The sequence below is a fragment of the Bos indicus genome, chromosome 7 (assembly GCF_029378745.1).
Source record: "Bos indicus isolate NIAB-ARS_2022 breed Sahiwal x Tharparkar chromosome 7, NIAB-ARS_B.indTharparkar_mat_pri_1.0, whole genome shotgun sequence".
NCBI lineage: Eukaryota > Metazoa > Chordata > Mammalia > Artiodactyla > Bovidae > Bos > Bos indicus.
The window spans coordinates 24840647-24858350 of record NC_091766.1 but is presented as its reverse complement, the minus strand read 5'-3'; the positions used below and the strand labels follow the sequence as shown (position 1 = coordinate 24858350).

Sequence of the window (17704 nt, the reverse complement as noted above, 5' to 3'; positions counted from 1 at the left end):
TGACTGATTTGATCTCCTTGCAGTCCAAGGGACTCTCAAGAGTCTCAATTTTCATATATGCCAGGGTATGCTTGAAGTCTCCCTTTACCAATCTTGATAATTTTTTCTTCTGCACATTTGTCTTTTTGCTGACCCTCCTTTACCATTTCTCTGACCATATAGTGGGTTCCCCCTCTTATCATCTTTTATCTGGATCATTTCAACTGCTGTCTGCTGCAAAACTCTCAGTCCGTCATGCCATTGGTACCAGTTTACTGTTTTTATTACCTCAGGCTCTGCTTGATACCTTCCCTTGGCTTCCAGTCATCTTGCAGGGTCACCAAGAGAGCTTCCCAACATCACTAGGTGGGTAGGATTTTTTCAAGGCTCATCTGAACAACCTTTTGCCCACCAACCAATGTGCTTGTATATATAAGAAACTCTTCATCTGCTTTACAAATAAAACCAACTCCCCTTTATTTCCAGTAAGATACAGCCCTTCTTTTAGGAAGAAAACATAGAATGAATCTGGATGAAAGGCTTAATGAGCTAATTTGTAGCACCAGTGTGTTGTCCAGTTTACCAGGTGGTGTTTGCTATGTGTTAACATTAAGTTGTTGCTTTTCTCACTTTGTGTATAATTTAGGGCAGAGGTCAATAAGCTTTTTCCATAAAGCACCGGATTAGTAATTATTTTAGGATTTGTGGATTATGCTGTCTGGCACAACTACTTAGTTCTGCAGCTGTATTGCAAAAGCAGGGTAGACAATTCAAATAAATGGGTATGATTCTGTCCTAATAAAACTTATTGACTAAAAGAGGAAGTAGGCTGGATTTAGCCCCAGGTAACCCTTGGTAACATCTTGATGGCATTTATGATAACATCTCCCTGGGTATTATATATCTTTAAAGTTTCCACTCCTGTGTAAACTAGTCTTTTAAAAGCTTCTGTTTCTCTTCTCCCCTCACGTCTCCATATATGTGTATATATGTGATTTTGTGTGGGCATATGCCAAACATAATTATATAGTTTGGTCTTGCTCCAGAGCTTCATATATTTTTATATCATTATTATAAATAAAAGAATAATATTATTTTCATTTATATATTTCCACACTCATGATTTTAATCAGTTAAACAAAAATCTGAATAATGTCATTGAAACTTTAGATTATATCTCAATAAACTGTAAAATAACTGTAATTTATATACCTTATGTTAATTATGTCATTTGTATTTTACTCTTAGGAGTATATGCATACCAGCGACAAAGGAAATATTCATTCTCTTTTTTCCCACAACACTAAATAATGAATCTGTTGACCTTTCTTCATACCCCTCAAAGCATGATCTTCTGGGTTTTCTTTTAAAGGAAAGAAAAGTAGAATAAATATTTAAGCACTTTAAATAAATACATATCTGAAGAGTTAAATATGTGAATTTAATATTTCTGGATAAAAGCCTTATCCTAGTTTTGGTGATTTTATTTTCGATATCATTGAATGACTCTGAATGAATATTCTCATTTATTAATAGTAAGCTTATACAGCTATAGACCACACAGGTTAAAATCTATGTAATTGGGTTTGCAAACAACCTTCTTACTGGTATGCCAGTTCATTTTATAATTAATGATACTTGCTAAAACTCGTCTCTTACCTGAAAAGCATCCAGGAGTCATGCCGTACGAAAGATTGTTCTCTGTTAAAGCAGAATAAATCCTAAGATTTGCAGGACTACTATTTTATATACGAAGATGGCAGTGAAAAATTCTTAAGCTGGTTCCATGCCAGGTGGGCAGTATTGGGCATGCCCATGGGAGGAGGAACCAGGACAGAATTGCTCCTGGTTGTATTTAGTGGTAGAGAAGAATCCTCTGTCTTGGAAGAAGCTACTGTGATTGAGGGACGTTTTTGTTTGTTTATTCATTGTGTTTCGTTTATCAGTGGAATATTTACCTTACGAGTTTAAAGGCCTAATGAAATCAGCAAGTCGGATTCTGATGTATCCACAGCCCTTGGCTCTTATTTTATTTTTTTAATTTGATTTTTATTTTACTAAACTAGTACTTTTACAATTTAAAAAAAAATCAGATAGTACTCTCAAGAGAAAACGGTACCCAATGCTGTCAATACTTGATCTCTAGAGGTAAATATATTTAATTATTTTAAGTTATTTTGATTATTATTTACTTCCGTGTTTATTTTTTTTAAATAATTGTATTTATTTATTTATTTTTGGCTGTGCTGGGTCTCCACTGCTGCCCAGGCTTTTCTCTAGTTGTGGTGAGCAGGGGCTACTCTCTAGTGTGGTGCGTGGGCTTCTCGTTGCAGCAGCTTCTCCTGTGGAACATGGGCTCTAGGGCACCTGGGCTTCAGTAGCTGCAGCGTGTGGTTCAGTAGCTGTGGCTCCCAGGCCCTAGAGCACAGGCTCAATAACTGTGGCACAGGGCTCAGCTGCTCTGCAGCATGTGGGATCTTCCTGAATCAGGGATCTAGCTCATGTTCCCTGCATTGGCAGGAGGATTCTTTACCACTGAGGCTCCAGGGAAGCCCCTACTTCTATATTTCTTAATAAAACATGTATGTTACTACTTCTTGATTTTTCAGTTTTAGCTGTCATCTGCTGCCCTTCCTACTCACAGTCATTCATGCACACATATGTTTCTTCTCCCTCTGTGGCACCAATCTAATTATATTAATGTTTTAAAATATTTTGTTTTAAATATGTTTTAAAATATGCTGATTATTAGTTGTTTTCATTTTAAAAAGTCATATATAATTTGTTCATAGCATACATACAATGTAATTAAAATATAATGAGAATTTTTAGCTTTTTATTCCTGATGCTAATTGACTTCTAAAATTTTGTTTTCTAAATGCCTGTTACTAATTCATCTCAAAACTTTCCATTATAGCTGAAATTTCTGAACATGATTTAATAACACTTCAAGTATTTTTAATGAATTTTATTCATTTTTTCTTGAAGATATTCCCCTAGGTATCATAAAAAATCAGTCATTGTTCTACCAAATGTAAACAGTATTCTGATTTCTACCTCTGCAGATTAGTTTGGCTCTGAGATCTCACCACTTAATATTCAGGCTTGCACTGAATCTACTGTTTTCAATAGATTCCTACACCTGAAATGGTATCTGGTTGGCCTTCTTCAGAGAGTAAGTCTCAAGTATTTGACCAATGCGCAGAGGGCAAACTCCCAGATACATTGTCTGTATTAGGATGTCTCCGAGTGCAACTGCTTCCTACACAAATTTGCAACCAAGATTTCTGCCTTCCTCATGTTTTTTTGTTTTTTGTTTTGATGCTTTGTTGACACACTCTGGAGTGTGTATTGTGTTCCCAAATGCAGGCTTAGAGTTCAAACTTATCCACTCTGCTTAGTCACATGCCTCTTATCTCTTCACTTTTCAGGTTGAGAAATTACCTTTCCCATTCTCTGTGTTCTTTAAAGTTAATAGATTAAAATCTCCTTTAAGACTGAGAAGGAACTGAGATAAAGAATGTTCATTGGGCCGTTTTTAATTGTGTCAGGGACATTGTGTTCTCTACCTTATTATTATTGCTTATTATTATTTCTTGTTATTTTATATTACTTTTGTAAGGATAATGGTACATCAGAGGGAATCATGGTTTTACCATGACTAAGCTGATATTATATCCTAACTGTAACTTTTTAATTGAGGTATAATGAACATAAACATATTAGTTTTAGGTATGCAATATAATGATTCAGTATATTGTATGTTTTGCAAATTGATCACCAGTGTAAGTCTAATTAACATTCAAGACCATACATAGTTTCAAATTTTCTTTTCCTTGTGATAAGCACTTTAAGATTTACAGTGGCCCTTGAACAACATGGATTTGAACTGCAAAGGTCCACTTATTCGGAGATTTTTTTCAGTAGTAAATATCATAGTATTACATGATCTGCTGTTGTTGAATCTGGGAATGTGGAACTGATGATACTAAGGACCAGCTAGAAGTTATGTTTGGATTTTCTACTGCATGGTGGGTCCTTGTCCTTAATCCCTGGTTGTTTAAGAGTCAACTCTGGTGCCTCAGACAGTAAAGCATCTGCCTACAATGCAGGAGATCCGGGTTCAATCCCTGAGTCAGGAAGATCTCCTGGAGAAGGAAATGGCAACCCACTCCAGTATTCTTGCTTGGAAAATCCCATGGATGGAGGAACCTGGTAGGCTGCAATCCATGGGATCGCAAAGAGTCGAACATGAGTGAGCAACTTCACTTTCTACTCTCTTAGCAACTTTCAAATATGCAATTCAGTATTGTTAATTATAGTCACCACGCTGTGTTGTGCATCCCCAGGACTTGCTTATTTTATGACTAGAGATGTGTACATTTTGACCCCCTTCACCCGTTTTTGCTCACTCCTTACCCTGCCCTTGGCAGCCACCAATATGTTTTCTGTTTAGGGTTTTGGGGTTTTGTTTTTGCTGCTGTTTGTTTGTTTTTCAGATGCCACATATATATGAGATCATACAGTATTTATCTTTCTGTGTCTGACTTATTTCACTTAGCATAATGCCCTCAAAGTCCATCTATGTTGGTAAGATTTCATTCTTCTTTGTGATGGAATAATATTCACATGTATCTATATCACATTTTCTTCATCCATCTGTTGATGGGCGTTAGGGTCTTCCATGTCTTGGCTTTTGTAAATAATGCTGCAGTAAATATTTGTTATTGATCTTCAGTAGCCATTCATGTCAGACTCTTTGCGACCCTGTGGACTGCAGCATGCCAGGCTTTCTTGTCCTTCACTCTCTCCTTGAGTTGTGTCCATTGAGTCAGTGATGCCATCCAACTGTCTCATCCCCTGTCGCCTCCTTGTCCTCTTGCCTTCAACCTTTCCCAGCATCAGTGTCTTTTCCAATGAGCTGGCTCTTCTTATCAGGTGGCCAAAGTACTGGAACTTCAGCTTCAGCATCAGTCTTTCCAATGAATATTCAGAGTTGATTTCCTTTAGGATTGACTGGTTTGATCTCCTTGCTGTCCAAGGGACTCTCGAGTCTTCTTCATTCAGCACCACAGTTTGAAAGCATCAATTCTTTGACACTCAGCCTTCTTTATGTTCCACCTCTCACATCCATACATGATTACTGGAAAAACCATAGCTTTGTCTATATAGACCTTTGTCAGCAAAGTTTCTTTGTCTCTGCTTTTTAAAATGCTGTTCAGGTTTGTCATAGCTTTTCTTCCAAGAAGCAAGCATCTTTTAATTTCATGGCTGCAGTTACTGTCCACAGTGCCCAAAAAGCCCAAGAAAATAAAGTCTGTCACTGTTTCCATTTTTTCCCCATCTTCATGGGGTGCACTTTATTGGATCACATGGTAGTTCTGTTTTTAAATTTTTGAGGAACCTCCATTCTAGTAAGGAAGAAAATATATATCAGGGAAAATAAGACTTCAGCATCTCAAATTTAGGAAGAGATTTTCCCAGATATAGGAAAATAAAAGCTGTATTACTCTGGGCCAGTGTTAGTTCATTAGCCACGGGACCCAGTTATGCCACAGACTTACATGAATTTTTTTACTCCTTTCCATATACAACTTACTTCTGGATTGTTGCCATTTAAGTAATAGCAATGACAGAAGGAATTGGGAATTGAAATTAATAAATTAAGAGGAAAATGTTTTTCTTCTAACAGAGGGAAGGAGAAAAGGATCATAGGGTGCGTTTGGCCATTGGAAATGGAGCACGCAGTGATGTATGGAGAGAATTCTTAGACAGATTTGGAAATATTAAGATGTGTGAGTTTTATGGAGCTACTGAAGGAAACATTAACTTCATGAATCACACTGGGAAAATTGGATCAGTCGGGAGAGCGACTTTCTTCCACAAAGTAAGTACAATAAAAAAGAGATATAGTGAGATCTGCTAATCTCTCTTCTAGACTTTATACTGTAACTTATAGTAAATATTATCACTTTTTTTAAAAAAAATTAAGAACTCCTCTAAATAACATAGTTGCCTCTAGGTAAACTGTGGTGCCATAGATTATTAAAACCTTGCCTATCTCCCATCTTTTCCCTCTGTAATATGGGGATAATGATAGTTCTTTTGCTCAGCTTTCAAATTTCATGATAAAATGTATAAACAGCAAGCATAGGTCCTGATATATATTAATTTGATTCTTTTCATTTTCTGTGTTTTCCATCCACAATTTCTACTGTCATTCATTTTTATATCACTCAAAAATTATATGTAGGCTTCTAATATATAGTTTCCTTAAAAACTATGCCAAGATATTACTAACATTTTAAAAGTAGCCAAGGAATTACCTTCTTAGGAGTAAAACACAGCTGATTTCGCAATAGCAACCATGGAAGACAAAATATAGTGGACAGATACCTTCATCTTGCTTGGAGAAAATAATTATCAAATAGAATTTATATTCAATAATAATATTTTTAAAGAATAAAAATGAAAATTTGAAATAAGCAAATCCTCAAGGGGAAATAAGCAAATCCAGAATCACAGTAGAATATTTTATCTCTTTGATAGAATATGCAAAAATTTTTTCAATGATATAATGTATTAAATAATACAATAAAGAAACTACTTGCACTGATGAACATATATAGGACACTGAATTTTAAAACTGCTGAATATCCATTATTTTTAAGCATTTACAAAACATTCACAAAGATTACAGGACCACTTAGTGAATTCCAGCAAATTTCATAGGATCAAATATATATGGATTATGTTCTCTGATAACAGCTTAATTAAGATAGAAATGTTTAAAATAACAGCTAGATCTTTTCCTAAATATTTGAAAATGAAGCATCTCTAAATATCTATAAGTCAAAGAAAAATTATAATAGAAAAATAAAAATAGAAAATAATTTAAGCCAAATGATAATGAAAATGTTACATTGAAGAATAAGAATAATAACTGAAGAGTGAAAATTAGTGAGCTAAATATCCATTTTTATAAGTTAATTTTTAAAAACAGCTAAAACAAACTCAAAGAATATAAAAGGAAGGAAATGATAAAGAGCATAATTTAAAGAAGTAGAAAAGAAGCATTTAGTGAGTATCAAAAGAGATAAAAGTGTAATTTTTAAAAGTAAAGAAATAGATTCAAAGCTGGTATTAATTGCTCTGATATTTGAAACTTAAATAAGGTACAAACTGTTTTTATAAATATGTTCTTTGGGATTGTGAAGGTCTTATTGACACTTTAGAAATTCATGTGAATTGTGAACAAATATAATTGGTGGAATAATAAGTGCTGATATTATCAAGTACTACATTCTTTATGATTAGTTTTCTCAGTGGATTGCACTGGTTCCATTAAAAATTTGCTATTAATATTAAACATTTTTGGTGAAGCTGAGTCATTCCTAAGTAATTATGTAGTAGGAATACAATGAAGCTTGACTTCATTGTAATTTTCTAATATATTAAAGTCCCTGTCAGACTGTTATAATGCATAATACAGGAAGTTATGATTGTCTCCAGTTTATTTGGAAAAACTTCTGATTTTTTTTTTTCAGTTTGGAAATGGAAGAAAAAAAAGTACCTATGAATTCTAGTCTTTTATCATTCATTTGCATATTGTTTCATTATGTAACAGGCAATCAGAAAAAAATTAGACCAATAATTGTTTCATAATTATATGAGGAAATTTGATAAGTGTGTCTCTCAAAAATTTAAACCTATTGGAGGCTTACAGTTACCCTCTCAGAAAGAAGTCAGCCTCTAAACAGAGGTAGGATGTTATAACCACAAGAAAAAGATAAAGTAGCAGCACAAAGTTCCTGTGACCCAAATGTCCTTCTTGTGTGCTGTGTTTCCTATTTATTTAAATGCATGAAGGGAGGTGTGTCCCATAAATGGCTCCAAAGCAAATAATATAAAAAATTTGGTGACAGTTCAATTGAGAGACATCCACATAAAAGTTGTAGACTGACTTCTCCTTTTCTATGCCCAGTAATTATAACTGGGAAGGAACAAACATGAAATCGAAAGAAATAAAACTTGAAAAAAAAGAAGGAAGAAAATGAATCTAAATAAAAAACTGCTAAAAAAAATATGGATGAATATCAAAATAAGTCCCCCCAAATAGCCAGAAAATGTTTAGAAAAATAATTTCCCATGGTTCAAAAACTTGTAATTATATTCTGTTTAAAAATAAGAGCCCAGAGGAAAGTGCAGGAAAGGCATAAATCAACAAAAGGAGTTGAAAAGTAGCCATGCTCAACCCAAAGGAGAAAAATATAAGGGAAAAATGAAAATGTTACAGAGCTAAACATCACACTGAAGGACTTAAAAATAAATAAGACTGTAAACACTACTAGGGAGCAAGATGGATGGGATTAAGGAGTCACACAAACAATATAAAGAATAAGCAAATAATAATATAAAATAAATGAAAAAGATAAAATGAAAACATAGACAATGATCTGACATGTGCATAATTTGTGTTCCTACAGAAAAAAAAAAAAAAAAACTCAAAGTGAAAAAAACTACTTGAAACCTAATAGAAGAAAACTTCCTGAAAATAAAGATTTGAATGTTTAGCAAAAAGAGCACATATTTCAGGGTGGAATATATGGTACAGAATGATTATCAGAAAATATTTTCCAGTGAAATTACTGAATATAAATTGAAGAACCATAAGCAGATGCTAAGGCAGAAAAAGCAAAAGATGTACAAAGTAGAGGGTGAAGATATGAAATGGCTCAGGCATCTTTCAAATGAAAACATCACACCCAGTTCCCCCCCGAAAGGGAAAGTAATGTTTTCAGCTAAGAATGCTAGTTTAATGAAGTTGTCCTGCAAATCCAAATGCAACAAAGTGGCATCCTCAAACTTGTAAGAAATCAGAGAATGTAATTCCTATGTACTTACAGGAATATACTACTGCTTTATATTCACTGAATGAAAAATTCTGGTGAACATGAAGATAAAGCAGTCTTTAGAAATGAAGGAACCACCTTCTATTAAAAGGTTCGATTGAATCCAATTAAATGTAGAAGATTTAAAACTCTGAATTACATTTGTAGATGGAATGGAAATGTAAATCCTGACAATATAGAAATATTCATGACTAACAAAAATGGGAATTGGGTGGGAAGAAAGAAGAAGGTATAAGTGCTAATTATCTTCATCTTTCATGGTGGTAAATCCATAGATACAAAAAGTAAAGTATGAGATTTGGTAAAAAGGCTTCTTTCCTTCACATTTATATAAACATTTTTATTGTCTTAAAGTAAGCATCTTTTGAGCTTTCCTGGTGGCTCAGAGAGTAAAGAATCTGCCTGCAATACAGAAGACCCAAGTTCTATCCCTGGGTTGGGAAGGTCCCCTGGAGAAGGACATGGAAACCCACTCCAGTATTCTTGCCTGGAGAATCCCATGGAGGAAGGAGCCTGGAGGGCTGCAGTCCATAGGGTTGCAAAGAGTCAGACAGGACTGAGCAACTAACACTTTCACTTTCAAGCATCTTTTAGAGACTAGGAAATTTATCCAACTGTGAAGTTAGAAAAAAATTCACAGAGGACAATCTTCACACCTGACTTCAGTTGCAGTTGGGGGTCCCTAAGACCGCCTTTAATAATTTTTGATAATTCACTACAGAAAACTCATCAAAAGTTGATATAATAGTTACATGTATTTCCAGGTCAGGAAGCTTACCCAGTCTTGATGTCCAGAGTTTTTTGGGGGAGTGGGGGTTCTCAGTCATTTAAATCTAGTTGGCTGCTTCTGTAATCAGCCTCCATCTCCCGTCCTTCAGGAAGTCAAGATGTGTGACTACAAACCTCTGTCCTACATAACATTATTGACCTGGCTCAGAGACCCACTCTCAACAGTGTAGTTACTATCTGGCTGCCCAAGGCCCTTAGGCAAGTAAAAATAGTACTATCCATCGTGATATTGCAAGGACTTAAGAGATTATCCCATCGCTGTGGGTTGTCCCAGTGCACTGGCTTTGAGTGCCCTGTTTCATGCATCGAACTTGGACAGGTGATCTATTTCACTTATCAGATTAGATCAGATCAGTCGCTCAGTCGTGTCTGACTCTTTGCGACCCCATGAATCGCAGCATTCCAGGCCTCCCTGTCCATCACCAACTCTCGGAGTACACTCAGACTCACATCCATCGAGTCAGTGATGCCATCCAGCCATCTCATCCTCTATCGTCCCCTTCTCCTCCTGTCCCCAATCCCTCCCAGCATCAGAGTCTTTTCCAATAAGTCAACTCTGCGCATGAGGTGGCCAAAATACTGGAGTTTCAGCTTTAGCATCATTCCTTCCAAAGAAATCCCAGGACTGATCTTCAGAATGGACTGGTTGGATCTCCTTGCAGTCCAAGGGACTCTCAAGAGTCTTCTCCAACACCACAGTTCAAAAGCATCAATTCTTCAGCGCTCAGCCTTCTTCACAGTCCAACTCTCACATCCATACATGACCACTGGAAAAACCATAGCCTTAACTAGACGGACCTTTGTTGGCAAAGTAATGTCTCTGCTTTTGAATATGCTGTCTAGGTTGGTCATAACTTTCCTTCCTAGGAGTAAGCATCTTTTAATTTCATGGCTGCAGTCACCGTCTGTAGTGATTTTGGAGCCCAGAAAAATAAAGTCTGACACTGTTTCCACTGTTTCCCCATCTATTTGCCATGAAGTGGTGGGACCGGATGCCATGATCTTCGTTTTCTGAATGTTGAGCTTTAAGCCAACTTTTTCACTCTCCTCTTTCACTTTCATCAAGAGGCTTTTGAGTTCCTCTTCACTTTCTGCCATAAGAGTGGTGTCATCTGCATATCTGAGGTTATTGATATTTCTCCCGGCAATCTTGATTCCAGTTTGTGTTTCTTCCAGTCCAGCGTTTCTCATGATGTACTCTGCATATAAGTTAAATAAGCAGGGTGACAATATACAGCCTTGACGAACTCCTTTTCCTATTTGGAACCAGTCTGTTGTTCCATGTCCAGTTCTAACTGTTGCTTCCTGACCTGCATACAAATTTCTCAAGAGGCAGATCAGGTGGTCTGGTAACTCTGGAAAACTCTTTCAGAATTTTCCACAGTTTATTGTGATCCACACAGTCAAAGGCTTTGGCATAGTCAATAAAGCAGAAATAGATGTTTTTCTGCAACTCTCTTGCTTTTTCGATGATCCAGCGGATGTTGGATCATATATTTCACATATGGTAATATACATGTTTCAATGCTATTCTCTCAAGTCATCTCACCCTCGTCTTTTCCCACAAGTCCAAAAGTCTGTTCTTTATATCTGTGTCTATTTTGCTGTCTCACATATAGGGTCATCGTTACTGTCTTTCTAAATTCCATATGTATGCATTAATATACTGTATTGGTGTTTTTCTTTCTGACTTAATTCACTCTGTATAATAGGCTTCAGTTTCATCCACCTCATTAGAACTGATTCAAATGTGTGCTTTGTAATAGCTGAGTAATATTCCATTGTGTATGTGCCACAACTTTCTTATCCATTCATCTGCCAATGGACATCTAGGTTGCTTCTATGTCCTAGCTATCATAAGCAGGGCTGTGATGAACATTGGGGTACACGAGTCTCTTTCAATTCTAGTTTCTTCAGTGTGTATGCCCAGCAGTGGGATTGCTGGGTCATATGGCAGTTCTATTTTCAGTTTTTTAAGGAATCTCCACACTATTCTCCATTATTGCTGTACTAGTTTGCATTCCCATCAACAGTGTAAGAGGGTTCCCTTTTCTCCAGCATTTACTGTTTGTAGACTTTGATAGCAGCCATTCTGAAATGGTACTGGTGTGAGTTAGTACCTCATTGTGGTTTTGATTTGCATTTCTCTGTTAATCGGTGATGTTGAGCATTTTTCATGTGTTTGTTAGCCATCTGTATGTCTTCTTTGGAGAAATGTCTGTCTAATTCTTTGGTCCATTTTTTGACTGGGTCATTTATTTTTCTGGTATTGAGCTGCATGAGCTTCTTGTATATTTTTTAGATTAATTCTTTGTCAGTTTCTTCATTTGCTATTATTTTCTCCCACTCTGAAGGCTGTCTTTTCACATTGCTTATAGTTTCCTTTGTTGTGCAAAAGCTTCTAAGTTTAACTAGGTCCCATTTGTTTACTTTTGCTTTTATTTCTATCACTCTGGGATGTGGGTCATAGAGGATCCTGCTGTGATTTATGTTGGAGAGTGTTTTGCCTATGTTTTCCTCTAGGAGTTTTATAGTTTCTCGTCTCACATTTAGATCTTTAATCCATTTTGAATTTATTTTTGTGTATGGTGTTAGAAAGTGTTCTAGTTTCATTCTTTTACAGGTGATTGACCAGTTTTCCCAGCACCACTTGTTAAAGAGATTGTCTTTTCCCCTTTGTATAATTTTGCCTCCTTTGTCAAAGATAAGCTGTTCATAGGTGAGTGGATTTATCTCTGGGCTTTCTATTTTGTTCCACTGATCTCTATTTCTGTCTTTGTGCCAGTACCATACTGTCTTGATGACTGTAGCTTTGTAGTATAGTCTGAAGTCAGGCAGGTTGATTCCTCCAGTTCCATTCTTCTTTCTCAAGATTGCTTTGGCTATTCGAGGTTTTTTGTATTTCCATACAAATTGTGAAATTATTTATTCTAGTTCTGTGAAAAATGCCATTGGTAGCTTGATAGGGATTGCATTGAATCTATAGATTGCTTTGGGTCATATACTCATTTTCACTATATTGATTCTTCTGATCCATGAACATGATATATTTCTCCATCTATTTGTGACATCTTTGATTTCTTTCATCAGTGTTTTATAGTTTTCTATATATGTCTTTTGTTTTTTAGGTAGATTTATTCCTAAGTATTTTATTCTTTTCATCACATTGGAGAATGGGATTGTTTCCTTAATTTCTCTTTCTGTTTTCTCATTGTTAGTGTATAGGAATGCAAGGAATTTCTGTTAATTAATTTATATCCTGCAAATTTACTGTATTCATTGATTAGCTCTAGTAATTTTCTGGTGGTGTCTTTAGGGTTTTCTGTGTAGAGGATCATGTCATCTGCAAACAATGAGACTTTTACTTCTTCTTTTCCAATATGGATTACTTTTATTTCTTTTACTTCTCTGATTGCTGTGACTAAAACTTCCAAAAATATGTTGAATAGTAGTGGTGAGAGTGGGCACCCTTGTCTTGTTCCTGATTTTAGGGGAAATGCTTTCAATGTTTTGCCTTTGAGGATAATGTTTGCTGTGGGTTTATCCTATCTGGCTTTTATTATGTTGAGGTATGTTCCTTCTATGCCTACTTTCTGGAGAGTTTTTATCATAAATGTATTGAATTTTGTCAAAGGCTTTCTCTGCATCTATTGAGATAATAACATGGTTTTTATCCTTCAATTTGTTAATGTGGTGTATCACATTTATTGATTTGTGAATATTGAAGAATCCTTGAATCCCTGAGATAAAGCCCAATTGGTCATGATGTATGATATTTTTAATATGTAGTTGGATTCTGTTTGCTAGGATTTTGTTGAGGATTTTTGCATCTATGTTCATCAGTGATATTGGCCTGTAGTTTTCTTTTTTTGTGTGGCATCTTTGTCTGGTTTTGATATTCAGGAGACGGTGGCCTCATTGAATGAGTTTGGGAGTTTACCTTCCTCTGTGGTTTTCTGGAAGAGTTCAAGTAGCATAGGTGTTAGCTCTTCTCTAACTCTATCTGGTCCTGGACTTTTGTTTGTTGGATGATTTTTGATTACATTTTCTAGTTCCATGCTTGTGATGGGTCTGTTAAGATTTTCTATTTCTTCCTGGTTCAGTTTTGGAAGGTTATACTTTTCTAAAAATTTTTCCATTTCTTCCAAATTGTCCATTTTATTGGCATATAGTTGCTGATACTAGTCTTTTCTGATCCTTTGTGTTTTTGCATTGTCTGTTGTGATTTCTCCATTTTGATTTCTAATTTTGTTAATTTGGTTCTTCTCCCTTTTTTTCTTGATGAGTCTGGCTAATGGTTTGTCTATTTTATGTATCTTCTCAAAGAACCAGCTTCGGATCAGATCAGTCACTCAGTCGTGTCCGACTCTTTGTGACCCCATGAATCGCAGCATGCCAGGCCTCCCTGTCCATCACCAACTCCCAGAGTTCACTCAGACTCACTTCCATCGAGTCAGTGATGCCATCCAGCCATCTCATCCTCTGTCGTCCCCTTCTCCTCCTGCCCCCAATCCCTCCCAGCATCAGAGTCTTTTCCAATGAGTCACCTCTTCACATGAGGTGGCCAAAATACTGGAGTTTCAGCTTTAGCATCATTCCTTCCAAAGAAATCCCAGGGCTGATCTCCTTCAGAATGGACTGGTTGGATCTCCTTGCAGTCCAAGGGACTCTCAAGAGTCTTCTCCAACACCACACTTCAAAAGCATCAATTCTTCGGCGCTCAGCCTTCTTCACAGTCCAACTCTAACATCCATACATGACCACAGGAAAAACCATAGCCTTGACTAGACGAACCTTTGTTGGCAAAGTAATGTCTCTGCTTTTGAATATGCTATCTAGGTTGGTCATAACTTTCCTTCCAAGGAGTACCAGCTTAGTTTTGTTGATTTTTGTTATAGTCTCCTTTGTTTCTTTTTCATTTATTTCTGCCTTAATTTTTATGATTTCTTTCCTTCTACTAACCCCAGGGATCTTCATTTCTTCTTTTTCTAGTTGCTTTAGATGTAAAGTTAGGTTATTTATTTGATTTTTCTCTTGTTTCTTGAGGTAAGCTTGTAATGCTATGAACCTTCCCCTTAGCACTGTTTTTACTGAATCCCATAGGTTTGGGGTTGTTATGTTTTCATTTTCATTTGTTTCTATGCATATTTTGATTACCTTTTTGATTTCTTCCATGATTATTTGGTTATTCAGAAGCATGTTATCTAGCCTTCATATATTTGTATTTTTAATAGTTTTTTCCTGTAGCTGACATGTAATCTTACCACATTGTGATCAGCAAAGATGCTTGAAATGATTTCAGTTTTTTTGAATTTAATAAGGTTAGATTTATGGCCCAGGATGTGATCTATCCTGGAGAACATTCTGTATGCACTTGAGAAAAAGGTGAAATTCATTGTTTTGTGGTGAAATGTCCTATAGATATCAATTAGGGCTAACTGGTCCATTGTATCATTTAAAGTTTGTGTTTCCTTGCTAATTTTCTATTTGCTTGATCTATTCATAGGTGTGAGTGGGGTATTAAAGTCTCCCTTTATTATTGTGTTACTGTTAATTTCCCCTTTCATACTTGTCGGCATTTGCCTTACATATTGCAGTGCTCCTATGTTGGGTGCATATATATTTATAATTGTTATATTTTCTTCTTGGATTGATCCTTTGATCATTATGTAGGCTATCTTTTCATCACTTTTATTTCAAAGTCTATTTTATCTGATATGAGTATTGCTACTCCTACTTTCTTTTGGTCTCCATTTGCATGAAATATCTTTTTCCAGCCCTTCACTTTCAGTCTATATGTGTCCCTTGGTTTGAGGTGGGTCTCTTGTAGACAACATATATAGGGGTCTTGTTTTTGTATCCATTCAGCCAGTCTTTGTCTTTTGGTTGGGGCATTCAACCCATTTACTTTTAAGGTAATTATTGATAGTTCAGTTCAGTTCATTTCAGTTGCTCAGTCATGTCCAACTCTTTGTGACCCCATGAATCTCAGCATGCCAGGCCTCCCTGTCCGTCACCAACTCTAGGAGTTTACCCAGACTCACGTCCATCGAGTCAGTGATGCCATCCAGCCATCTCATCCTCTGTCATCCCCTTCTCCTCCTGCCCCCAATCCCTCCCAGCATCAGGGTCTTTTCCAATGAGTCAACTCTTCGCATGAGGTGGCCAAAGTACTGGAATTTCAGCTTTAGCATCATTTATGATCCTATTACCATTTACTTTGTTGTTTTGGGTTTGAGTTTATAAACCTTTTCTGTATTTCCTATCTAGATAAGATCATTTAGCATTTGTTGAAGAGCTGGTTTGGTGGTGCTGAATTCTCTCAGCTTTTGTTTGTCTGTAAAGCTTTTGATTTCTCCTTCATATTTGAATGAGATCCTCACTGGGTATAGTAATCTGGGTTGTAGATTTTTCTCTTTCATCACTTTAAGTATGTCCTGACATTCCCTTCTGGCCTGAAGAGTTTCTATTGAAAGATCATCTGTTATCCTTATGGGGATCCCTTTGTGTGTTGTTTGTTGCTTTTTCCTTGCTGCTTTTAATATTTGCTCTTTGTGTTTGATCTTTATTAATTTGATTAATATGTGTCTTGGGGTGTTTCACCTTGAGCTGATCCTGTTTGGGACTCTCTGGGTTTCTTGGGCTTGGGTGGCTATTTTCTTCCCCATTTTAGGGAAAGTGAAAGTGAAATGAAGTGAAAGTGAAAGTCGCTCAGTTATGTCCAACTCTTTGTGATGGAATTCTCCAGATCAAAATACTGGAGTGGGTAGCCTTTCTCTTCTCCAGGGGATCTTCCCAACCCAGGTCTCCCGCATTGCAGGTGGATTCTTTACCAGCTAAACCACAAGGGAAGCCCAAGAATATTGGAATGGGTAGCCTATCCCTTCTCCAGCAGATCTTCCTGCTCCAGGAATTGAACCAGGGTTTCCTGCATTGCAGGAGGATCCTTTACCAACAGATTTTTGAGGGAAGCCCCTATTTTAGAGAAAATACTTGATGAGATAATAGTTGAAAAAAAATTTTTTAGGCAAGTTTTCAACTATTATCACTTCAAGTATTTTCTCATGCCCTTTCTTTTTATCTTCTTTTTCTGGGACTCCTGTGATTCAAATGTTGGGGTGTTTAACATTGTCCCAGAAGTCTCTGAGGTTGTCCTTATTTCTTTTCATTCTTTTTTCTTTTTCCCTCTCTGCTTCATTTATTTCCACCATTCTACCTTCCACCTCACTTATCCTGTCTTCTGCCTCAGTTATCCTAATATTGGTTCCCTCCAGAGTGCTTTTGATCCCAGTTATTGCATTATTCATATTGATTTACTCTTCATTATTTCTTCTAGGTTCTTGTTAAACATTTCTTGCATCTTCTCAATCCTTGTCTCTAATCTATTTATCTGTAACTTCATTTTGTTTTCAAGATTTGGGATCATCTTTACTGTCATTATTCTGAATTCTTTTTCAGGTAGAATCCCTATCTCCTCCTCTTTTGTTTGGTTTGGTGGGCATTTATCATGTTCCTTTCTCTGCTGAATATTTCTTTGCCTTTTTATTTTGTTTAGATTGCTGTGTTTGGGGTGGCCTTTCTGTAGGCTGGAAGTTTGTGGTTCCTCTTTATTTTGGAGCCTGCTCCCTTTGGTGGGGTTGGACTAGTGGCTTCTCAAGGTTTCCTGGTTAGGGGAGCTTGCATCTGTTTTCAGGTGGGTGGAGCTGGATCTCTTCTCTCTGGAGTGCAATGAAGTGTCCAGTAGTGAGTTTTTGGGTGTCTGGGTTTGGTATGGCTTTGAGCTGCCTGTCTTTTAATGCTCAGGGCTGTATTTCCTGTTTTCTGGAGAATTAGCATGTATGTCTTGCTCTGGAACTTGTTGGCTCTTGGGTGGAGCTTGGTTTCAGTATATGTATGGAGGCTTTTGGATGAGCTCTTGTCTATTACTATTCCCTGGAATCAGGAGTTCTCTGATGTTCTCAAGTTTTGAGGTTAAGCCTCCAGCCTCTGGTTTTCAGTCTTATTCTTACAGTAGCCTCAAGACT

General features: G+C 36.5%; 1 protein-coding gene across 2 annotated transcripts in view; it reads left to right on the top strand.

Annotated features, from left to right (window-relative positions):
• Positions 1-17704, top strand: part of SLC27A6 (solute carrier family 27 member 6) — an 80559-nt gene that overhangs the window by 45414 nt on the left and 17441 nt on the right. The window contains exon 5 of one of the 2 annotated variants that reach the window (XM_019964592.2): positions 5672-5866. The exons of the other annotated variant lie outside the window; for it this stretch is intronic. Within the exon in view, the coding sequence (XP_019820151.2) occupies positions 5672-5866 (195 nt within the window). The remainder of the gene's footprint in view (positions 1-5671; positions 5867-17704) is intronic. 2 annotated transcript variants of the gene reach the window in all.